Here is a 26,396-nt window from a genome sequence, read left to right on the forward strand (position 1 = left end):
AACATCTCATATCCAATTAAACTTGAGCAAAAGTTTTCCCCCAACTATAGTTATAGCAAGGACTGGATGTGCTGTACAAGAAATACAAGGCTTCCTGAATTTTTGGAGCGGGTATGGCTTTTATACCTTTAACATTTGTCTAGGCTAGGCAATTTTTGCAAAGCTAGCTTTTCCCATTCTTGCTGGATTATCACCTGACAGGCTCACAAAGCTTTCTAAATTGGCTGGCAAGAGCTACTACTGCTAATAAGAAACTCCTGGAGAAAGCAGCAAGGATGGTGACAGGGCTGGTCGAAGGTTGCTAGACCACGGACAGCTCCAAGTGAGCAGCTTGCTCCAACAAAGGTTGGGAGCAGACCAAGGCCTTTTGTGCCTCTTTCTAACCTGAAGGCAGGCCATAGCTTCCCTGCTGTTGCACTCCTAGTGCTGCTGGACTGGTAGTATGTGGTGGAAGGCATCTGGTCAGGGGAGGGTGCCTGTGACGGTCCAGGCTCTGGCTCTGTAGGCCCTGGTGGTCTGGGAGGTTCCTCTGTGAGTTCTTCTTCAGCTGCCTCAGGTGCAGTGGTCTCCCTGCCTTCCACAATCAGCTCTGTGCATAGCTGTCAACTTTTCCCTTTTCTTGCAAGGAATCCTATTCGGAATAAGGGAATGTCCCTTAAAAAGGGGGAAACGTTGACAGCTATGGCTCTGTGCCATGACCCAGACCTATTTCTGACTTCATCCAGATCACTGCTGAATGCAGGGGTAATGACACAAGGCTAGTAAATTGTGACCTCACCAAAGTGTGTTTTGACACCACTTTATATTCACTTATACACCAGGCAAAAATTCACTTTGTCAAGTTTTAGAAACTGGTAGGTGAAGCCGTTTCTAAGTTAAGCTGCGGTTATTGTTCTTGTGTATTGTGTGTCTTATTTTGTTGTAAACAAGCCTGTGACGATTTTTGGTGAAGGTCTGGAATAAGAAAGAGAGGGTGATCTATGCCCCCACCCCACTTAGCCATTTCCATACTGACTGTGGAATAAGAGTCTTTCCTTCATGAGCGGCTAGTATGGAAACCAAATAGGCTGGCAGAGGGGAAATGAGGCAATCTACTCCTTAGTCACCAGTTCACTCACTCGCCTGCATGTAACTCCTGGCCATTTATGTATGACTGCCAGGCAAGTTGTTAAATACAAGACTGTATACACCAAATGAAATACTTGTTTTGAGTTTTGTTGAGGCTGTGCAGCAAAACCTGTCATTTTCCACAGGTAACTAGTAAAATGCTAAGTGTTATAGAATAAACTGTGTATAATTATACCATTAAAAACTTTGGGTCTTTGTGTGATTTATGACCTGAATACAGCTGTCAAGTACCACATGCACTTAACACGTGGTTTATGTAAATGCTAAAGACAGTAGCTGCATGAGGCCAATGTCATTAACAGTAATCAACATAATGAAAGCTACCTGCCTGTTTTTTTGTAATTAATTGCTTGTAAATAACACACTTAATTTACCACTTTCTAAATTTGATTATATTACCTATAACCAAGTGGTATCACCATGTGTGGCAGATTCCCTCCTCCCAGCTTTTTAAAAAGTTGGGGTGTTACAGGAAAATGAACCAAACTCAAATTAAAGCACCTGATACTGGTGTAAGAATTTCACATATACTTTTACAAGGATGTACTTTCCTTTTATGTTAAACAAAAATATATGGGGGGGAATACCACATGGCCTTGTTATATTTAGGAAAGCAGAGAGCCAGAAAAATGCCATAACTCAGTGGTTTTCAACCTTCATGAGTCCACAGGTCCCTTGACCAACTGCATTCTTTCTGCGGCACCCCTGTGGGGCTCAGGATCCCAGTTATGTCACCCCTTGCTTGCAGAGCTGGCAGCCTCTCAACCTTTTTCAAACACCCCTCCCTTGTGGAGTTTTCCCTCAGCCTCCTCTCCCCTCTCCTTGGGAGTTCTCTGGGCAGCCACGGCTGCTGCCCCAGGTCTCTGAGCTGCCCTTCCTCACCCCAAAGAGAGGTACCTCCTCACACTGCCCACAGGGGCCTGGGAAAAGAGGATGCTCCCAGCCTTAGTGGTCCAACAGACTGGCCAAAGGTGAACGTGAGGCCAGCACCTTACTTTGGGAGGAATCAGTGGGTGCTGCCAGGCCTGCATGGTGGAAAGGCTCCCCTTCAGCACTGGGTGCTCAGTTCCCAGGCAGGCCTTGCACACAGCAAGCAAAAGAAAGGCCAGTGTAGTGCCTGCCTGCCCAGTCTCCCATTTGTCTGTCCATTCCCAACAGCAAGGGCTGGCAGGCTGGACTCCTTCACATGCTTGATTGCTTATTCAAAGGCTGCCTCAGCTTCTGGCAACCAGCACCCCCCAGCCAGCCCCACAGCCCTTGGGAGCTTGTAGACATGGCTGCTGCAAGAAACAAGTCATGCAAGGCTTTGGGAGGCAGAGACACAAGAGGGCATCAGAGGTGGAAGAGAACGAAAGGGACAGAGGCCAGTGTTGCCCACGGCACCCCTGACAATCATTCAAGGCACCCTAGGGTGCCATGGCACACTGGTTGGAAACCACTGCCATAACTGATACACAACAAACAGCCTCTGAAGCCTTTTGTAACAATGATGCCAATCCTATTATTATTGATAGCTAAGAGCAGCTTTTTATCGCATGATTTAGTTGACTAGCTGTTTGAAATTATGATATGACTGAATGTATTGTTGATATGGCTACGCATGGCAGATGTTATTTACTGGTTACATTATGTAGTGGTGCCATGTATCATCCATTGAGAAGCAGATAAACCTCCAGCTATTGAATAAGCCCTGCCCATTTTTAGAAGCATTCTCCTCCCAGTGATATAGTATGAGTAAAGTTGTATCTGAAACAGCCACATTGGTAAAGGGCAGGTAAGAAATCAAATAATGATTAATAATGTTGATGTGCTACATTACTCTTCCTCTTTCTAAGCAATCCCCCCTTAACTCAAAGTTCATGCCTCTCAGCAGAAAGAGGGGACTTTTTTTTTTTTTAATCGCTGCAGTTAGAACCCTTATATTTTAGTTAACAGTTACATTGCTTTAGTGGCTGAATGTTTGGTTCGGGTTTCAGTTGCTGCATATTAATTGGACATGAAAACACCTTTCTTACATGTTCGCTCCTACTTAAAGCTTTGTGAAGTCAACATTGTTTTTGTTCTCAAGCTCACATATATTAATAGTACACAGACTTTCAAATCCCCCAAACAAATATTTGATTCCATATGATGAGGAGGAAAGAAACTAAACAAACAAACAAACAAGAGAGCCCAATAATGATACATTCACAATTGTGACAAATTTACACAAGATTATGCCAGAATTAAAACAAAATGTGTGAAATTTGCTTATGAATCTTTATAGCTTGGAATACAAACTTCGCACCTGATTCAGTTGTATAAGGTTACGTATCCATGATCAGAAAGGCCATACACCCCTCTAAAGACCTTCCTGGGAAGTGTGCAATGAAGGGACAAATAAGTCTGGGTCTTTCCTCTCTCTAAAAACTACATATTTAGTATAGTGTCCAAATATTCACTATCACATGAATGAATAGAATTCTCATATGGAATGCCATTAAATCTTCCAAAGTGGTTGAGAACATTTAAAAAAAAAAAGTGCAAATGCTTTCGTATATTTTCAGACAAATAACTGCTTCAAGTCATTAGCACAGCCTTGTGGATCCATAGCATTGTATTTATTCTCCATATTTAAATGTAATTTTTAAAAGCTTCAGATTTAAAATGCACTCAATCATAAGAAAAGACATGGGCGATGGGAGAATGAAGTTTCTTCAGGAAGAACAGATCCCTCAATTTTACAGTATCTTGTTAATGTTTTTAAATGAAAAATCATTTGAGCCTTATCTTCTGCTGGCAATTTCCCTCTGTCTACTGTTAGAAAGTATTGGCCAACCAGGTCAGACAGTATTAAAGTTCAAGTGGCCCAGTGGGAAAAGTAATGGCCTTGTGCTACTATGAATTTTAAATGTTGCCATTTCTATGCATTGCACCATCATCTGTTGTCACACGTCACTAAATTGTATATAAGTTGTTAGACCAACTTGAGTGTCAAGGTCATAGGAATGATGACTCTTCTCAAGTAGTCCCCCCGCCTGAGTTTTATCATAAAGCTGTCCTTGTACTACATGAGATAAGCATCAGGTTGTCACATACATTTTTCTAGTTTTTATTGAACACAAACTAGAGAGAGAGGATGCGTTACAACTTTTGTTTTCTTGCCTTGGATTTCATTCTTTTAACTTACACAAGAAAGTATTCTAAATATATCATTACAGGTATTTTATCTTACAGTGTTTGTTGTAGTGTTGTACAATCAAGAGCGTTGCATATACAGCTTGGCTTCCATGTTGACTATGCAAAGGAAAATATCATGACTGTTTATATCCAGGCACTCCTTGGGTTTTTTAGAAGTATCTCAACCTTCATTCATACTCTAGTTGGTCATTCTTTAATTGTCATAATAGATTATCTTCTACAGAGGGAGTGTGGCCCTGATAGTTGTTCACATTCTCTCAGTAGTTTTGATGTTATGAGATCCTTTTGATTTGGTCTGTTTGGGGTTGCTGTAATACAGAAGTACCATTTCTCAACTAGGTAATTGGGCAGGATTTACCGAATGTACCCAATCATGAGAAGCCCTGCATAAGGACTTTCACTTTCATGAAGTGGGAGAGGGCGCTCAGGGGCGATTATGCCAATGGCCATGTCTCCGTGATACAGACCAGATCGGCCTCCACATCCATAATCAAATTGTAGATGAGCGAGGTCTTATTCCATGCCAGCCTGGCATTCAGGACCAGCAGCTGTAGACCAAGGGCTGGCACAACCCCAATTCCCCATCTTAGAAGAGGATCTGGCATGTAGCACAGTAACCAACTGCCTGTTCCATGTACCCCTTACCTTCCCCTACCCTGAACCACTGTGTTTCCCCCCCATACTTTCCCCCACTCCTCCCCAGGCACATCCTACGCCCTTTTACTTTAAACAAAAAGAAAAGAAAACCAAAATTTAAAAGCCCACAGATTAAGAGCCATTTTAAAAACAAATGTAAGACATGTTAAACAGTTGGAGCAATAAAACCAATAAAAGAACCTTCAACGGGAGCCCCTAGATAGTGCCCCAACCCAAGAGTTTGTTCCAGCATTTTGTAGCTGGAATGAGTCCAAGGCCTACTCTCCCAGGCCAGATGGAAAAGGCCTTCCAGGTAGGGACCTTTAAAATAAGCCCTTCCAAGCTCCTTTCAAAGTTTCTCTCTTACAAAGAAAAAAACCACGCATCTGGCAAATTTAAAATGCTTTACTTACAAACTTTATAATTGTCAGATTCTTGTGCTTCAGAAAAAGTTGCACAGGCAGTAAAATTTAGCTCAGGTACAGAAGTGGAAGTTCTTAACGTTTGGTATAGCAACTCAGAAGTGGCTTGTGAAAGCCATATGGCTAAGCTGAAGCATCCAATTTAGCCTCTTCACATGCTCAGCTTCTCAGGTAGACTGAGTACTGGACAGTTGGCCTTATTACCTATTTCCTCTGAAGATGAGAGGGAAGTGACCTCGCTAAGCCTGGCAGGACACCTTAATCTGTGGTGTTAACCCCTTTATGCATTAATTAGACCTAAGCATGTTGGCTCATGAGACTAGTTCTCCCACACTTACATCCAGATTATTTAACACATATATACATATACATATATACATACATATATATGTACACACACACAATGGAAAAAATAAGCATATTTATTCAGAAGGTTTAAGATCACACAGACCAGGGAAGATAAATATTGAAATATTTTAAGTTATATTTACAGTGGTACCTTGGGTTAAGAACTTAATTCGTTCTGGAGGTCCGTTCTTAACCTGAAACTGTTCTTAACCTGGGGTACCACTTTAGCTAATGGGGCCTCCCGCTGCTGCCGCCGCACCACCGCCACGCGATTTCTGTTCTCATCCTGAAGCAAAGTTCTTAACCCGAGGTACCACTGTATCTGCTCTGGTCTGTTGTGATCTTAAACCTACTGAATGCTTCTGAATAAATATGCTTATTTTTCCTCATCCTCGTGTAACTTTCTTTCTAAATGACAACTTGGGGCCTTTAAAGCTAAACTTTCATAAACCTACACTGTCCAACTAATGCTGTGTTCTTCTCTTCTAAAACAGCTGATCATAAGACGGTGTTGGGCATTAAGCCTTTCTTTCAGTTTGGGTTCATCATTAGCCAGTGGCGTTGCTATATAAATTCTCCTTCTGAACCCATGCAGAGCTCAACAGGATTGGGTTAGGGACTCTTGCACGATGGAGCAGGGTGAAAAGGAAATTGCAAGGGGCAAAGAGTGTCAGCACAGCATCTAAAGGGCTGCCAGAGAAGCCCTGATAGTCTAGTACTAGGCTGAACAAGCATATCTTCTAATAAAGAGGTGCATAGAGATTATAGAAGTTTAAACAGTAAATGCAGGGAGAGCAGTTTGGGTCTGCTTTCATCAGCTGAAACGGCACTATAAAATCAGCTTCAACGTGTCTAATTGATTCTACTCTATAATTAGCACCAAACACTTTACAGTTTGTTACTGCATGCTTTTCTTTTGGTAGGGCCGTCAAGTTCTTTCCTTCTGTGGGGGATTCTTATTTCACTGCCGCTGCTGACTAAATTGCCTATGAGTTGATACAGCTTGCCTGCACCAGCTGTTTCCCCCCAGCCTCTAGAAGGAACCAGTTTGCAGTTGCTTCACTTGGGCTGTACAAAGGATCTGAAGGTTTCACTCTGCAGGAACCTCTGGAAAAATAGTTTCTTTAAAGGGACAAGCTCATTCAGGGTGAAGCCAGAGCAAACTACTAGCAGGCATTTTATGGGTTTTTTCATATCATTGAGCAATTTTGAAAAAATGTAATGGTTTCATAATGTTTATATGAATAAATGCTTCTCTTAATTCTGTACTGCATTTTTTTTTTTTTTTACCAATTCATTTCTTCCTGCAAAGGAAGAAACAAATGTCGCCTGCTAGCATTAGTTCAGTCTGGCTGACAAACTAGTTAACAGAGCAATCCTATACAGGTCTACTCAGAAGCCAGTACTTCAGCGGGCATACGATTGCAACCTAAATGACAGTTAAAGAATTAAGCAGACTCTGTGAATAACTGTAAATATATTTATGCTTATGCCCAAAGAAAGAATTTTCTATTTTCCTGTATACAGTGGTGCCTCGCAAGACGAAATTAATTCGTTCCGCAAGTTTTTTCTTCTTGCGAATTTTTCGTCTTGCGAAGCACGGTTTCCCATAGGAATGCATTGAAAATCAATTAATGCGTTCCTAGGGAAACCGCTTGCCAGGCTGGCGGTGCGGAGAAGGGCTTTTCTCCCCACCGCAAGCCTTCAGGACAGGTACGGGAACAGAGGGGAAGGCGCGCAGCGCTTTCCCTCTGTTCCCGGGGCTTGCGTGGGAGGAGGGTTTTTCCTCCCCACCGCCAACATTCAGAACAGCATTCTGAATGTTGGCGGTGGGAAGGAAAACCCTCCTCCCACCCCAAGTCTTCAGGAAAGCCATCCGAAGCTGGGCGGCGGGAGAAGGTGTCCCCGCCCCCCCGCCCGGCATCGGAGCTTCGTTCCGATGCCGGGCGGCAGGAGGAGGCGTCCCCCCCCGCCCGGCATCGGAGCTTCGTTCCGATGCCGGGCGGCGGGAGGAGGCGTTCCCCCCCCCCCCGCCCGGCATCGGAGCTTCGTTCCGATGCCGGGCGGCGGGAGGAGGCGTTCCCCCCCCCCGCCCGGCATCGGAGCTTCGTTCCGATGCCGGGCGGCGGGAGGAGGCGTTCCCCCCCCGGCATCGGAGCTTCGTTCCGATGCCGGGCGGCGGGAGGAGGCGTTCCCCCCCCGCCCGGCATCGGAGATTCGTTCCGATGCCGGGCGGCGGGAGGAGGCGTTCCCCCCCCCCGCCCGGCATCGGAGATTCGTTCCGATGCCGGGCGGCGGGAGGAGGCGTTCCCCCCCGGCATCGGAGATTCGTTCCGATGCCGGGCGGCGGGAGGAGGCGTTCCCCCCCCCCCGCCCAGCATCGGAGATTCGTTCCGAAGCCGGGCGGCGGGAGGAGGTCCGAGGACAGTGGGGAAGACGCGCTGCGCTTCCCCGCTGTCCCGGAGATTTCCCTATGGGCTGTCGTCTTGCGAAGCAAGCCCATAGGGAAATTCGTTTTGCGAAGCGCCTCCAAAACGGAAAACCCTTTCGTCTAGCGGGTTTTCCGTCTTGCGAGGCGTTCGTCTTGCGGGGTACCACTGTACATCATAATTAGTTATTGATGTTTAAAATGTTAACACTGTTAACTATTTTTATTAATATTAAATGATTTAATGGCAGGAAGATGTGAAAAATCATGACCAAACATCAAAACTTTGATGGAAGGGGGAGGCTAAGAGAGTCTGTGTACACCCTACATTGCACAACTGCATTGTAGCATAGGCCAGTTGTGTTTTAACTACCTGATAATTGCTTCTACCACTTCCCCACTCAGTTCAAGTAAATACTAAAAAGGGGGGTTTCTGAGACAACACTCCCAGTGTTTCCCGCCAGATCCCTCTAAGATTAACGAAGGGTAAACCAGCCCACATCTCCCTGCCTCTCCAGAGATCAGAGCCCTTGCAGTTCTTTATTACCCCGAATCTCCGATAACATGAACCCAAGATGCCTAGGAATGGGGTAGATTACAATAATCCTTGAGTTTGGCAAACACACATGCCAAAACCCCAGCAAACAAATTATAAGAATGGACACAGCAGGTTAAAAGTAACTGGAGTGCTGGGGAACTCACAGACAGACTTCGCAGCCTATGGAGCATAGCTGGTCGGTTGCAGGTTTTCTTGATGGTGGAAGGACCACAGCCCACTGTCCCCACACCATACATAATTTAGACACTTTTATCATGCCACCTCTTTACCTTTTCTCTAAACTGAAAAGCCCTAGGTGCTCTAACCTTTTCCTCATATGGTAGTTTCTCCAACCCGTTGGTCATGTTGGTTACCATTTTCTGAATCTTCTCCAACTCCACAATATCCTTTTTGAGGTGGGGCAACCAGAACTGTACACAGTGTTGAAAGGCAGCCAAATAAATCAGTGAATGCTATCCTGTACATTTACAGAAATACTTAAAATATGGAATATTTCTCTTATTCCATAAGAAGAAAGGGGAATCGTTTTTGTTCCTTTGAGCAATAATACTTGAACACAGTTAATAATAATAATAATAATAATAATAATACCTTTATTGTCAATGTACAACCTGTGTACAATAAAATTAACTGAGCCTCCCCTCCCCCCCCACAAACACTCAAACTCATTGCACTCTGTGTGCTTGTCGCACAACACACCAACCCCGAAAGTCAGTTGCACTATATTATTTTCTGTTCAGCAGCCTAACAGCCCACTGATAGAAACTGTTTTTTAGCCTGTTGGTACGACTGATTATACTTCTATATCTCCTGCCTAAGGGTAGAAAATTAAAGAGGTGCTGGCCAGGGTGTGAATCGTCCCTGAGAATTTTTCTTGCTCTCCTAAGGCAACGATCCCTTGCGATGTCATCTAGCGGGTTCAGGGGACAGCCCATGATATCATGTGCTGTGTTCACCACCCTCTGTAAAGACTTTCTGTCTGTGGCTGTCAAGCCAACGTACCACACTGTGATACAATATGAGAGGACACTTTCTATTGTGGACCGGTAGAAGGAGGTCATCAATTGTTGTTTAACATTGTTCTTTCACAAGACCCTGAGAAAATGGAGTCTCTGTTGGACTGAATAAAGATGCAGTCTACAAATTTGAGATGCAAAACCATGTACAATCTACTCCAAAGAAAAGCAGGAATAGAACTGTGAGTTGAGGCCTTATGAAGAGCAGTATGATGGGTGATTGCCGAGGAGTCACCAAAGAGCTTGTTTAGGACTGTGTGGCATGGTTTTGATGCTACAAGTTCAGTAGAGCAATCTGGTGTTGCAGAATGGAGCCACCTGGCAGAGAAGGAAAGATTCTCCCAATTGCTACAGAGTGAATCCGCCTGCTACTCTAAATGGGCAGGCTGAGCAGGGCTAAATCCATTTGTGTATCTAGGTTTATTTCCAACTCGACTTTTGTTAAAATCTCCAAATACGTTCTGTTTTTAATAACTAATAGAATAAGGATAATATTCAAGAATGTTATATCACTGTTCAAAATGCATTTGGGATAATATCTTTCCATTCAGCACATTGGAACATGAAAGCCAAATTAAATTCAACATTTTTTGTACTATAATGTAAGACTGCCGTCTGTGTGCAGTTTCTGAATATTAGAGCTGATTGTAATAAGACTCAGAAACCGCATTTGTAAAAGGAAAAAAATGTTAATTATTCATTGTGCATTCTGTACTACAGGGTCAATTTATTGAAACTGTAATTTGTTTAAGTTGCATCTGGATGTAAAATATATCAGAAGTAATTAATTGTGTTCAAGATGTGATGAGGTAGATATATCCATAAAGGACAATTGAAAACAGTAGCCGTGTGGTATTGATTGCCTTTTTTGAGAGAAGGGGGAAAATCTTGTCCCGTTTTTAAATGTTAGCTATTCAGAGAGAAAAATTCTCTCTTGGGGAGAATGTTTTCCAGGTTGCTTCATTGCCAGGTGTTTGACATTGAGTGGAGCTTTAAATGAATGAAGCTTATGGCAGCCTTTGGAAATGACCGACTCCAGGGAATCTCAGCTTCCTGCTGTGAAAGTTTCTATTTTCAAAGCACATCAGTTTTAGTAGGAATGTTACAGTGGTCCCATATGCTTCTTCTGACAGAGAGCTAAGTTTCTTCTCTGAATATGAGACAGCTACTGAAGAGGTTTCCTTTCTGCTAACAAAATGAATTTCAATATGTTGCCAATGAACAATCAGTACGTTTCCAACCGTTAATGGAATTTTAGCTCCCTCTCTTACTAATGGGAATTTGCTTTGTTTTCCTTCCTGTCTTCAGTACATGCTACGGATACCCCACTTTGTGGGTTCTAAAGGTGGATAGGAATCACCAAAGCAAGATGCCCATTTGCTTTGAAACTCATGCTACATTTTGCCCCCCTTGCCCCTTCCTCATAAACTCTTTTTCTCACTCTCTCCTTGACCTAGCAGTAGGAAGCCTTTGTCTGAGGTGTTCATCTGGAACAACTTTTCCACACTTGTTTTCATGTTCTGTTAGATTACAGGGCAGCAGGCCTACCTTTGAAGCTCCTTTCTCTTTTGTTTCTTTGCAGTGCACTCCAGTAATTAACTTTGTCCTTCTTTTATTTGTTCCAGTCAATCGCAGTCCACTCTGCTGAGCATCTTCTCCCAGGAGTACCAGGTTAGAAGTTTTCTCCTTTGTGAGGGTTGACAGGTGCCTAATTGAATGATGAATGTCCCTTTATTTCTTTGTAATTGAACTGCCAGCTTTCTGATTGGTTTGGAGGATGTTCCCCTTTCCACTTCAAGCACCGCCTGAGTCTCAGTGGATGGCTGCCAAGCCTACCCATCCATCTGTCTAATAACATCTAGCCTTTGCTTATTTGGTGGACCTGTAATAAATTATGCTAAACCATTATTATTCTGACAATAATAATTTCCCTGTGTTGCGTGGTTCCATGTGCTAAATGTTTGCTGACTTGCACTGTCAGTGCCGCTTTCCATGGCTGACAGAGATGATGATAAATGACCATTGCCGGAGTGGCAGAAGGCAAGAGAGGCAGAAAATGGAGTCATTTATCATGAGATGACAGGTGTCAGTCAAGTGGCAAGTCTCAATGGAATTACTTTTTGTAGTTTTCAAATAAGTTGTTTTTAAGCAATGTTCTTCCTGGTTAAAAATGCCAATTGAATTGTAAAACCAGAGTGCAGAGGACTTGGGTGGAATTGATTTGAAGGGAAATTAATATAAAGGTTGAAAAGGAGAACAAGTTTTTCTCTGCCCTCTGCAACCCTCAGCAAACTTATTTAGATTCAATTACTATGACCTTACTGCCTTTTACATATATGCTGTATTGCAGTACAGTCAAAAGATGTTTCATTCAATGAATAAATGAAAAATAATTTCCAGGCATTAATCTAGGATTTCAGGGCTTTCTTGGGCATTCATGTTTGGTGCTGGCTTTCTTTTTGACATACCATAAAGCTCTGTTGTTTTTCTTTTAAAGAAATTAATCAAAAGAACACATGCCAAACATCACACTCCGGAGGCAACCGAGACTTACTATCAAAGGTATGAATTAAGACCATTAACAGGAGTACTTGCTAATTTGTGATCCAAAATATGTTACAGATCATAATTTCATTGTCTGTGATTTCTTAAAGAACATGCATCCTTGTGTTAGAAGACTTACCGTTTTAGGTCTACCAGTAAGCTTTCCAGGATAAGTGGCACTTAGCCAACTTCATGAGAATACCTCTAGACCACAATTCAGTGTACCGCTATGCATATGGAAGTCCCACTGACTTCCATGAGGCTAAAGTGCACATAATTTGCTGCTGGATTTTAACCTTGATCTGAGGCAGTATTCTTTATTTTACATGCTAAGGGGCAGATTTAACTATCAGGTTCTGTTAGTGAAAGCTAGCACAAAGACCCCTGCCACCACAATGAGGCTTCCCTCCTCCTGTGTGCCCCCCGTGCCTTTCCCAGATCTGCTGTTAAGAACCCCCAAAACTGTGGGTGGAGGAGGAAAGGGAAGGTTGTTGTTTTGAGTAAACAGAAATGCTTGTGTTGATGCAACGATCTCCTTACCACTACGCTGAATTCCACCCAGAGTTCCATGCTTTCCTTAGTCTAATGAATAGTACTGGTGACACATATATTTACCGCGTTAAGTGTGCCTACATTGTAAGAAACATTTATAATTTTAGCTATTCTGTTATTAAATAAAAATGGCATCCAGATATAAAGGATTTACAACTTGGGACTGTGCCTGTTTTAGAAACAATGATGTCAAATACTACTTTTAAAGGAGGCATAAACCTTTAATATGTCATTTCATAAAACTGTTACGTGATTATGTGCACCTGGAGTTAATAAATTGTAATTGACACTTGTTATATGTTATCTGTAGCTCTATTGACATAGACCTCTCAGCCACATAATTGGGGCGTATTGATATCTCGTAGAGATGTGCAATTAAAATTTTACTATATAGACCGACATGTGTAAAGTCTGCACAGTGAGATTGTACCTATGATTATAGATGTCTGATATTTATGATTTAACAGTATCCTAATAAACAAAAGCATTTTAGAACTTGGCCCAAGCTGACTACATAGTATACGTATGAATCTATTATGTAATAGATATTCACCAATGCTAAAACCAGCAAAAGTGTACTATACTCTCTTCCATTTACAATCTGTTGCCTCATATTAAAGTAGCTACAGTGGTTCTAATGTCTTCCTTATAGCTGCTATATTTCGTTGCTCTCAGATTAGGAAAAAATATTATAGTGAGTAGATCAGCCAGAGTTAATCAGCAGGGTCTTGTTACTATATAGACTTGTATGTTATGATGTCCTTGTTACATAAACTATGTAAAATGATGTATAATGCATGAATCAAATGGGAACAATATCATGTAGTGTAACTTTTTTGTTTTAAAAATGTTATGCATAAAATGTGGTTTGTAATGTTGATTATACTTAATCCCAGAACTGTGAGAATGTTTGTTTTTAAACATGTCACGAGAGATGTTATTAAAAACACCCAAGTCACTCTGGTAACTGTTGTAGCCAATCTCATCTTATGTATCAATCGCAGGGATAATTCTCACCGAGATCTGTGAATTTAATACTCCTTATTATCCAAATTCTCAGTTTTTCTTTGTTATTATTATTTTGTATACTGGTTTTTCAAAACCAAATGTCCTCCCAATCGTAATTGGAAAGTTATGAACAAAGAATGCAGTAAATTTCATCACAATCCTGTCACTAAGCATCACAAACAAATTGGGGGGAAAGCCACTCTAAAACTAACATAGCATCCTTGAAACAAACATAAAAATTGGTACTGCCAGCCTAACATCATGAAATCCATTAACTTAAGCTAGCAGTTATATTTTTATGTTTGTTTTAATAGCAGGCATAATTACAGCCACCCATCCCCTCACCCCCATTAGACCTGTGACTCATATCAACCTACAAAACTCTTGCAGCAAATATTGTCAGTTCAGCTTGGCAGTGGCAGTGCAGCTGAGGTGAGGAGTGATGTGCTAGGGCTAACATCTGCTGTTCCCCCCAACAGAGCCATAATGAGTATGGGATAAAACAGCTACTCTCAGACGACGTCCACACCATACATTTAAAGCATGATGATACCACTTTAAACAGTAATGGCTCCTCCCAAAGAATTCTGGGTGCTGTATTTATTTATTATATTTAGATATCGCCCTTCATCCAGAGATCACAGGGCAGTTGACGGCATAAATTTACAAAGTGAAAACACAAAATACACAATAAAAACAGAAACAAAGCAAACCAATAACCCTCACCCCACAGGAACATTCCTGTTTTTAATTGCTTTTATTGATAATGTGTTGTTTTTTGTGACCAACCTCTGGACTCCATCACAATGAAGCAGTGTGTATAAATATTGTGGAAATAAAATAAAAAATAACCTATATTATTTATAAATAATAATAATAATAATAATAATTGTTATTATTATTATTATTAATACCCTTCCCATCTGGCTGGGTTTCCCCAGCCATTCTGGGCGGCTCCCAGTAGAATATTAAAAACACAATTATTAAATATTAAAATATTAAAACAGTCCTCTAAGATAAGCTGTTGTAAGAATGCTGACAACATGTGTTTTAATCTCTTACTGTTAGTTTTAATTACCTGTAGTTCATTAAGAGTGCTGAGAGTTGTTAGGAGACCCCTATTCTCACAAAATTTAAATTCCTGGAATTCTCTGTGGAGGAGGATTGATTGTTAGACCACCCTGGGAACCACTTATCAGGGAGATGGAACAACAAGTAGGGCCCCCTCTGTCAATCTTAACACACACAGAAGTCTGTAGGGAAGGTGGCGGTTTGTTAGGTATTTGCCACCTGAGCATTTTGGACTTTACACACCAAATGTGAGCACCTAGAATTGGCTCTGGAAATGAAGTGGCAACCAGTGCAGGTGCTTTAAAATAGAGGTTAACTGAGTTATAAATGGAACCCCTGCCAGTAATCTAGCACCGTATTTTAAACCAGTTGAAGTTCCTGAATATGTCAAGCGCAGGTTCATGTACCGCACACTGCAATAATCCAGTCTGGAAGTTATCAGAACATGGAGTACAATGGCCAAGTAATTGTTGTCCCAAAGGGTCCATAGTCTGTGAACCATCTGGAGCTGGTAAAAGTCACTCCCAGCCCCCTAGGTCATTTGAGAGCCTCATTTCTTACTTGTGGGTTCCAACCTTAATAGTTGTTGTTCTATTGTTGACCACTGAACTACATGTGAAAAATTAGCTTATTCCAATCCACTGACAAACCAGCTTCCATACTACAGTTTTGAGTATTGAAGCTTGCATGTTCTTTGTTCACATTAAATACAGCGATTACTTCCATAGATCAGGGTTTCCTGGATAAGTTTCTGAATGTACACTGAATAATGAGTTAATTACTGAACTTTTGGTGGGTGTGTAGGGGGACACTGCCAAGACCTGCTCTTCATCTTGGAAGCAGAGAAATTTAAGGGCTGGTGTTTGTTTAGTTCATATACAGTATACTGTGGAATTCAACACTGCACTTTGCCAATCATTCTGTCTGTGCAAGCATTGTGGAATGATCCCCCTAATCTTCCCACACATGCTGTTCTGACCCCCAGAGCCAGTTCCCACACATGCAGTGTGGTTGTGGTGGGGATCTTGTTGCTTACCCAGGGCTTCCACTGATGGCGCTTATTAAGTGAATCCACAGTGTTTTAAGAATGGTTTAAGGAAACCTATTTCAAACCATGGTTTTGCATCCTGGTTTCTGGCTAGTCTTTGTCCTTAACATTAAAACATGGTTACAGAAAACAAACCATAGCTGAGGATTATTACGCTGGCTACATCATTGTTTAATGACCTCTGTCTAGATTATCCAATGGTCTGTTGACTATTTCTTTAACACGATAATTTGTATCTCAGGGGTCATTACAAAGCATCACTTCACCAAGAAACCTTATTATATTTAGGCTGCTCTCTTACCTGAGAGTAAGCTTCCCTGGACATAGTTGAATTTACTTCTGAGTAAATATACATTGCACTGTTAATGTTTATTTAAATAAAGTTTTAAATAAGGAAGGTGCAAGTTAATTATTAGGTAAAATATGTTAATGTTTGCATTATGCTAATAAACAATGATCCTTCAATTCATTTATTTAGGTGGCTGTGTAAGTGATAAATAAAAATAAGCAGAATTCTCATTCAATAAAATATTAATTTGGGAGTCAGTCTTCTTTATTTATCATTAAAATACTCTGTCTCTTTGTCCCCCAAGACTAACTGTAATTTTAGAGCTCTAGGAGAGAAAAAATCTAAGCTGTCTTTTCTCTTTTCATTCATTATGTAAATTCCAAAAGCAAGCTGCTTAGGTCATTTTCTGACCTGTGCTGCAAATATCAGGGTCAGCATGAATGTGGTGCATGGACTGAGAATAACAGGTCAGTAGGTTCAGGGTAAAATGCATAACATGGTGGAGATATGTTTGGTCCCTAGTGAGTTTAATGGTAACTATTTCCAACAATGGAATAATTAACTCGATAGCCACCCATTTGACTACATGCGGATTCTGAATATTCTCATCCGAGCATACCCTTAAGTGCTGTGGTTTATATTTCATATGAGAGAGAGAGAGAGACCAAGAGAGAGAGAGAGAGAGATTTCACAGTAAGGGGATATGTGCCAATTTCTCTTAATGTTGCAGCATATGCATCCTTCTTCCTGTAGTTCTTATTTTGTTTTCAATTTCTCCCCTGCATTTCAATTGATAAAGAGCCTCTAGGGTAGTTTGACAACTTAATTGTGTATTTATTATTATACTGTAAACCACATTATGATATTTGGCCAAAGGGTGGTATGTTAACAACAACAACAACAACAACAACAACAACAAATAATAATAATAATAATAATAATAATAATCCAATAAATATACCACTTTTTCCATTCTAATAATAATGACAACAATAATAAGCTTTGCTTGTTTAGCTACTTGAAACTGATGTTGCAAAATACTGCATGAGAGAATGTATGATAAAGTAAAGTACCCCTGAACATTTAAGTCCAGTCGAATTCGACTATGGGGTGCGGCGCTCATCTCCACTTTCAGGCCAAGGGAGCCAGCGTTTCTCCACAGAAAGCTTTTCCGGGTCATGTAGCCAGCATGACTAAATCCCTTCTGGCTCACACAGAAACACCATTTACCTTCCTGCTGCAGCGGTACCTATTGATCTACTCATGACGGTATGCTGTCAAACTGCCAACTTTACAATCAGCGAGCACAAGAGGTTTGGTGGTTTAGACCACAGAGTCACCCACATCCCAGAGAATGTATGACTAGCATGGTACAGCGTTCTGCAACTTAGTCCACATACTACTTGCTAAAAGAGCCCTGCTGGAACAGCCAAAGGCCCATCTAATCCAGCACTCTGTTCTCACAGTGCCCAAACAGGTGCCCCTGGCAAGCTTGAAAACAGAACCTGAACACAACAGCACCCTTCCTACCTGTGTTTCTCAAGAAAGCAGAGGATGGGTATCACCTGTGTGAGTGCAGTCAACTTCAGTCACCATTTTTGTGGGTTCTGTTGGAGGTTGACCTTTCATTTCTATGTTCCATTGCACCCACATGCTGGCTTCCATGGCAGCTGCCAGTGATGTACAGCACTTTTAAAAAAAAAATGTCCATACAAACTGTGAATGCTCTTCTTGATGGTGAAATGGTGATACTGCAGACCTAAACACCAATGCACCTACTACTTGAATGGAAAAGAAAGCTCTTGTCAGAATTTGCCTCCTGCAAACAGAGGGACTTCTATCCAATTGATAAACCCCCCTGATTGAACGAGAGGAAAGAGGCAATATTTGTTGACTCTTCCCTCCCTGTGAAGGTACTTATGTACCCAGAAACCCTTCTCTGGAAGGTTGTGGAGATCCTCTGGAACAGCATGGGAGATGGCTCTGAGGAAACAAGGGGAAACTTAAACATCTTCTCCTTTCTGCCAGTGGGAGCATCCTGAGTAGAACTGCATTCAAGGGAGTCTTCCACCAACAAGTGCAACCTCTGGTTCCATTGCATCAACTATCCAAGGGCTAATCATCATCTTAGCCATTAAAGTACAGTTCTCTAGGTGTGTCATTTGCAAAATGAATATTGGCAATTCTGACTAATTTTATAAATGTATGGAAATTCATATCCCAGTGAATGTTGTGAGTCCCCCTCATTGTGACTGTCAGCATTTACTTCTTCATGCCTGAAATGTGGGGAAATATATATATACACTTGGAACCATTCACAGAATTGACCTGAGATTGTTGGCGTTCACCAAAATTTGGAGATTTACCATTCACATGTCCTGGTTCACCTGACATGGTAAGCCAAACTATTGCTTACCAGGATCACATGGACATGTGGGCTCTTGGAAAGGAGCTCACAGCTGTTTCACTCTTCCCTGACCTTTTAGCTTCTGCACTGACCTGAGCTAAACCTGGCTTGACGTGTTGTCTGAACTGGGACTCATGGTTAAGTGCTTTCCTCACTAACCATGAACTGTAGTCAAGAACAGACCATAGTTTGGCCTATCACGTCATGAACCAAAGCCAATATATCTTAAACTATAATTATGAACTTTGACCTAGCTATTTAAAAAAAAACATACTTGGGTAGAGATACCTATTTTATAGAAAGCAAAAGATTGCTTTCAAATATTTGTGAAGTAGGGTCATGGGGTCCCATCTGAGAAGACAAACTTGCAAGAACATGCTTATGAACTAAAGGTGGTGATCATTTTGCACACATTTAAATGGCACACAATCGTGTGTGCCGTTTTTGGCCCTTGTTGGGGCAGGATGGGCTTAACATGCACTCCAGAGCCAGTGTGGTGTAGTGGTTAAGAGCGGTAGACTCGTAATCTGGTGAACCGGGTTCAATTCCTTGCTCCTCCACATGCAGCTGCAGGGTGACCTTGGGCTAGTCACACTTCTTTGAAGTCTCTCAGCCCCACTCACCTCACAGAGTGTTTGTTGTGGGGGAAGAAGGGAAAGGAGAGTGTTAGCCGCTTTGAGACTCCTTAGGGTAGTGATAAAGCGGGATATCAAATCCAAACTCTTCTCTTCTTCTTCCACTGATGCACACGATGACCCGGAACGAAACCCTCGTGCAAACAGGGAGTTGCCTGTACACCCACACTTCAAGTTAATGGCTTTTACTGACTTGCAGGATATCAAAATACACTGCTCTTTTTCACTGGACATCACAACTGCCTTCTTTAATGTTGTCCCTCCTGTGGCAATATTTGTTGGAGCTGAATGCGTACGAAGTATGATCAAGAAAATACAGGCAGCAACCATTTTGCACAGGGGTTCCATTTCAGCACACACACACACACCCCCGCACATCACTGGAGCGTGCATAAGCCCACCCTGTTCCGCTCCTGCCCAATACTGTCCCATTTTGGGGCCACTTCTGGGTCAGCAGCAACGGGTGTATGCATGATCGCATGTCAGTTGGACGCATGTAAAATAGTCACTGCCTGTAAAAGTCATACTGCCTGGTGTGGCTCACGGGAGGAGGTAAATAATAACAATCAGGATTTTCCTGTACACACTTAACCAGGAAAACACCATTGAACTCAATGGAACTCATCTCTGAGTAGAAATTCAGAGAGTTTGAAGTCTCAAAGCCAGCCTGAGGAGCAGTTCAAGTGAGCTCATATTATAGGTTCAGGCCTGACTTTGCCCACTGAGACCAGCTTTCATCCGCAAGCCACAATCAGCACCTCAAATGTAGGACTTTAATAATGAAGTGGCATAGATATTTCTGATTTGCTCATGAAGGAGAAGCAATAGAGTTTGGTCACCAGGAACTGTTTTGCAAAAATTTATATTTTAAGCTAACTTTACTTTCTTCAATCAGTTTCTTCCTAGAATTTTCCAGAGAGGGAGAAAGAGAAAGAGAGACTTAAGACTTCAGTGATGACCTTTTCTTTAAATCTGCAATATTATTTTTATTTTTGTATTGTCTAGGTATCTTAATGGCGTGATAAAAAATGCAGCTTCTCCTGTATTATTGGACCTAGCCAATGAGGTAAAACATTTTTTAAAATCATCTTTCTCTGGTAAACATAAGAGGCTTATCTTTAGTGACTTTTACTTAAAACTATAATTGGTTTCAAGATGCATCACACATTTAAATTTTTTCTGTTGTCTGTCAGTACTTACAGTAATTAAACAAAATACACTTATTAGTTAATCAGTTAATGTAATTAATATTTTACCTTCAAGGTGAATGTGCAAACAGCACATTTATTCTTTTATTGAAAGGTTCCTTCCTCTTCCCTTTTTAAAAGAAATCCAGAAAGAGAAGAAAAATGCTGATTTTAAAATGCTGATTTACTTTCATCTACTTCGGCATTTTAATAATTAATGAATTTAATTTCGTGTTAAGTTTTCTTTTCATAAAGATAAACAAAATGTAAGATTTTACAATAAGTGTCAAAACAATTACATTTTTTAAATCTTCCTTTTAGCATGTAAATTATAGCAAAAGGAAACAGTTTAATATTAATTTCTGTTCTTCATGTACACCGTAGTTCAAAGAACTGATAATCTGACTTTTGTGTTATAGTTACCCAAATTTAGAGGTGCAATAAGTTTTTGCAGTTTGGTGGTGACAGATTTATGTCCTGTGTAGGTGGACAGTGATGGACAGGAGCTTAGATTGTAGGCACTGAGGTCTCTGATGGGCTTGCTTAAACACTGGCTACATCACACATCCAATGAGCTTGAGGAAGATTGGACCATGATCAGTGCTTTTAGGGGTGGACCAGAGTGAAGACAGCTCCATCTACCCCTAGTTTATTTATGGCGAAGATTTCCAGCAGCAGCTTTTCTGCTACAGCACAAAATGTTTATAATTATGACAGATGTCTATCTAGGGAGAGATGTAACTTTAATCTCTTAATATATTGATTTGCAGCAATAACTATCTTAATTGATATGCTTTGAAATTCTTATACAAGCCTTAGAAGAATATCCTGAAATGCACGATATTGTGTTGCTTTTTAAATAGTAAAAAGTGGGAAATTACATTAAAAATTATGTACTTGGAATATAAACGGAACAGTAGCAGCTAGTCCTACTTGTTACATTAGGAAGGAAGTATGTCTTTTCTGTAAGCTTCTGTCTGATTTACATTACTGTAGTCTGCAAATGAGCAATTACCTATCAGTTACTAGATGTTTCTAATGGTCTATGAAGTGTCTATACATTGTAATAATAGAGTGAACATACGAATGGGATTGCTTTGTATTAGTGCCAAAGGATGCTTCTTGAGCTTTTTGACATAATGTTTCAAGTTTACACCGTTCTCTTTTTTCCTTTTAAACAAAGAAATATTGTAATGGAACAGATCCTTAGTAAATAACATGCATTGCATGGAGATTGTCATAGCAGAGTACCTCGTGGGTGCAAAGAAATAAAATGTTAGTAGTCTTGTTTGCATATATTTTCCGTTGCATTTTCCATTTGTACATTCAGTTTCTATTCACATGCAGATAATACACTTAATTTCTAATACCTGAAGCACTTGTTCAACCATATACTATATATGTGCAACCTAACAATTCATATTGTTAGGTTTCATTTGGTTTAAAAAGAAACTTGGAGATAAATAAAATTATGGTTAAAGAAAAAGTTATTTTCAGTAACTTAATTTATTGCTAGCAAAGTAGCAGGTATGTTTGAAAGGTAATGTTTTTTTGTGACTGCTTCTGGTGCATTAGGGAAATGTGGCAGTAACAAGCACGAGATCACTGCTTCTACACAATCAAGCTGCCATTTTTATATGATAGTTAATATTTAAATGGCATACTCCTGCATCTGCTGACAATTGGTATAATGGTAATACTTTATGAGTCAATATATATTTAATCAGTAGAAACTGTAAAAATTGATGAGAAATATATAACATAGATGCATTACAATGCGTAGCATCCCTCTTAAATAAGAATAGGCCTCTGTTGTTTTGTTTTTTTCAGTGTCCAAGTTATTCTAAAAATTCAGGTATTAGATATGTTAATTTTCTGCATCCAGAAGGTTAATTTAAAAAACAACAACCCTCAAAACTCTGATGTGTGTTAAGAATAATAAAATTAGTTCACACCAGGCAAATATTTTCTAGTGGGATTTGAAGCACTATGAATTTTACTTACATGCTAAATTCTGACATGAAGCATGATGGCCCTATTTCAGAGAAAGATGGGTGCATGATTAATATGAAAATTAGGCAGATGCAAGTACCTGAACTAATAAGGTAGTCCTTATTCAGGCTGGACTACCTTCAGTAATTTCACCATTTTTCATATGTCAGCTCTGATGTGGGTTACTGGAAATAAGCAGTTCTGTAGAAAGCATTCCTTTCTACTTGGGGAATTTAAGGGCATCCAAGTACATATATTTATTTGGGAAAAATATGTACAAATAAGGGCACCTTTTAGGGTTTTCTAGTTTCTAATTTTGTATGAAATGAAAATGTATATTAATACACATGAAAACATCAAGAAAATAATGATTGTCATAATGCGAGTGAGGTTTAGTCATCTATTGTGAAGTAAAAAGTGCTTTATTCACTAGAGTATTGTAATTTGCATTTTTAAAAAAAAAAAATGCTGGTATTCAAAGGATACTGCAGCTCATTTTTTAAATAAATACATGCCTTTAAATGGAACAGGATCTATATCAGAAAATATCCCTGTGTCTTGAATATATTTTAGAAAACCTTTCTGAGGTACATAAGATTCATTTTTTCTCATAACTTTAATATTCTTCTAGAAAGCACACTGGTTGATCCTGAATTAGTGTTAGTGATTTATTACATTTGGTGATTATCAATAAGAGATAGTTAAACAACAGCCTATCTGTTTCTTTTTAACAAATTGTCCAAAATGTACTAGATTTGGGTTTGGAGGAAAGTAATTTAGATTTGGGTATTTGTTATTAACCTTTTAGAAATGTGTTACAATGCTGTTAATTGCCTGCCTGAAGAATCAGAACCTATAGGTTTGTATCATCTAAATGAAAATGCAGTATATTGCTGGGTCTGTTTTTATTTAAGATTTTTAAAAATCCATCCTTCATTCTACATTGTTGTTAAAAATAATGTGGAAATGGTACATTTAGGTGAAATGTATGTGCATTTTTGTGTATGTGTATTTTGCATTCCATGTGCACATTTTGTTGATAAGTGGAAGCTATTGTTGCATGCTAGTTGGTTTTTGCTTCATGCAGTGTACATTAAACTGTGTGCTTTAGGTTGAAGACAGTTGAGAGAAAAGGCCACTTTAGAGCTTCATTCATATTCCTTGCCACAATGCCATTCAGGTTCCCGGTAAATCATATATACTAAAACTGGTCCTGAGTTATGACAGATATGACACCGCTCCTGAAAAAGAGGGAGGTGTCAAAATGCTTGGATGAACCCCAAGATTTGCTGCAGTAGAAAAAAAAAATATGTAGAGGGGGGACTCAAGCAGGCCACCATAAAACAGCCCGGTAAGGGCTGAGCATGCTCAGTGGCCACAAATAGTGTCTGTTGTGGTGGTGAGCAGGAAATGACGGAGGAGTAATGGAATGGAGAATCCAGAAAGAAGGTATGACTGGCTATAACAGTGAACAAGAGCACACCACACTGCAACACTTGAGTATAGGTCCCACTTCTAGTGTTCTTCAAACATGATGGTAGTCACAAAACAGAATACTGTAGTTTAACTTTCTTGCACAAGTAAATATCCTGCAACATAACACCACAAATAAGCAAAACAAATGTGGCTAAGAAAGCATGTAACAAATATGAATGAGATCATAACTTTAAAAAGTCTTGGTAATTGTGATGTAACCTGATTTATATCCTAGGTCAGGTAAGTGTATCTTTCCAAAAGGATAAATGGAGTGATAGAGAACAAATCCCTAACACCCCTTTGTTGATATAAGTGATAACATGGAACCACATTTCAAAGACAGCTGAAGTTGTTCTTCATCTTTCCCCTGAGGTGGATTTTGCCCCATCACTGATGGCTCGAATAGTGTTGGAAAAATTTCTACAAGAACAAGAAGGATCAATCCGTAAGTATTTTTTCATAAATATTTAGCTTCATATAATTACAAATAGCTACAATTAGCTATAAATAACAAGATAGAATTATAATTAAGCTAAAGAGAGATTTTTTTTAGTCCTGAACCTTGTATAGCTCATTATTTTCATGCATGATGGTTAGATCTGCTCTGACTGAACATGTAATAATAATTAGTAATAATAATTTTATTATTTGTACCCTGCCCATCTGCCAGGGCTGCCCCAGCCACTCTGGGTGGCTTCCAGTATATACAGAAACATAATAAAACATCAAACATTAAAAACTTCCCTCTACAGAGGAATGTTATCCAGGATGTGCATATATTCTTTTCTTCTAAAGTATTTTTTCACTAAGAACATTCATATAAAGTTGAAAGGGCAGTAGCCAGCCTAGTCATATTCAGAGTAGATTCACGAATTTCAATATGTTTTCTCTTACATCCATAGTGTTTCAGTGGCATTTCTTGCTGCCGCACATTAAAATGACCCTAGTTAAGGCAATTTTGAATACGTAGCACAAAGGTGTTTCTGCTCCCATTTTAGAAGAAGCTTTCAAACTATTCTGTCTCTTAGTCTTAAGGTAAAATATTATGGGCAGAATACAACCAATACTAACGATTGTTAAGCCCTATCCATGTCATTGGGGAAAGTAAGCACGTGCTTAACTCTCTTCCGTTTAAGTGAAAGAGACCAGCATGTTTAACTGTGGCAGGATCAAGCCATAAATAATTCTAGGAAAAACAATTTTTGAAAAGAAGCCTATGCTATGTTAAAATTCTGCAGGCTTCGAGTAATGCAGCTGGTAAATGCAAAAGTGAATGTAACCAAGCTCAGTGCTACGGGGGGGGGGGGGGGAATGAAAGAATGAATAAAGCTTCAGGAGGAGGTTCAAGCCTAAATTAATTTGCCACTGAAAAAATACATTTTGTTATTTTCTCTGTGTCAACTGCATGATTAAAACCGGCTGTTAAGTGAGCTCTGGGGATGTGCTCGTAAAAGATTTATGAGTAATATTCAATGTGATATTCAAAGTGAGTCATGAATATCAGGGTAATTGCTCTCAGTGTTGGCTCCTTTACCAGGCAGGAGTTTGTCAACTGCCCCATAAATATTTGCCTAGTCTCATGTAAAAAAGACAATTTCATCTTCTGCATTTTTATTACCTACTGTAATGTTTACCTTTGGAGCTTGACTATGGGGGATAGGTAAAAGGCTTTAGAATATACTTTATACATATATTTTTCTCTTTCTGAAGGTAAAAGATAATGCCTACTAAAAATATCACCCAATAGCAGATTGCAGAGGGTTTTTTTTATTTCCTTTTTCCTTTTTTGCTGGGATTTTCCCATAGGTTTTCTTTTTAAGCCGCACAGAAATCCGTGACTGGTGGCCCAGTCACCTCGTGAAGGTTTCATTTGAATGAATTAAGTACTTCCTCTAAAAATTCAATATCATTTCAATAGATGTAGCCTCTAAAGTAACCTGCAGTGATGCTTCATGAGCAAATCACATGATGTCAGAATGGTATGGTTTCGATTTAATCAAGAAAGAGATTAAAGTGGATGTGTGTTATTTTCAACTTCGCCGCAGCACCGCCATTTGTCAAAGTCAACCTTCTGATTGCTTTGGACCTACTGCTATCCAGGTCTTGTCAAAATAGTAGTCAGCACAATCTGAAGCAGGTATACTAGCCTCTGTAGAACAGTATCAGACACAGTAAAGCAGAATTCATTGGCTTGTGAATTATAAAGTTCATAGATTGATCATAAATTCTGCAGCTATTTAATTTATTTTTATAATGCTAGCACACCTTCAGCACATTTTCTTTTAATTTTTCATCATTCTGTATTATTATCTAGTCAAACAGAACTAAATAGAAGTTAGAAATGAATTGCAGCTCAGAATTTTATGTTACAGTCCTCACATTCCATACTAAGGAACATAACCATATTTAGAAGCATGTTTAGAAGGAGATATTCCAGGAATGTGCTTTCTGGGGGAAGAGACAAATGTAT

General features: G+C 40.0%; 1 protein-coding gene across 6 annotated transcripts in view; it reads left to right on the forward strand.

The window, feature by feature from the left end:
* Positions 1-26,396, forward strand: part of CDIN1 (CDAN1 interacting nuclease 1) — a 128,256-nt gene that overhangs the window by 25,516 nt on the left and 76,344 nt on the right. For 5 of the 6 annotated variants that reach the window (XR_013978983.1, XM_080979300.1, XM_080979299.1 and 2 more), the window contains exons 2-5: positions 11,343-11,388; positions 12,215-12,279; positions 20,277-20,337; positions 24,299-24,371. The exons of the other annotated variant lie outside the window; for it this stretch is intronic. Coding sequence is in view for 4 of the 5 variants with exons in the window: in XM_080979300.1 (XP_080835426.1) it covers positions 11,343-11,388; positions 12,215-12,279; positions 20,277-20,337; positions 24,299-24,371 (245 nt within the window). In the remaining variant the exon portion in view is untranslated. The remainder of the gene's footprint in view (positions 1-11,342; positions 11,389-12,214; positions 12,280-20,276; positions 20,338-24,298; positions 24,372-26,396) is intronic. 6 annotated transcript variants of the gene reach the window in all.

This window comes from Podarcis pityusensis (genome assembly GCF_964106645.2).
Source record: "Podarcis pityusensis genome assembly, chromosome: 1".
NCBI classification, from domain to species: domain Eukaryota; kingdom Metazoa; phylum Chordata; class Lepidosauria; order Squamata; family Lacertidae; genus Podarcis; species Podarcis pityusensis.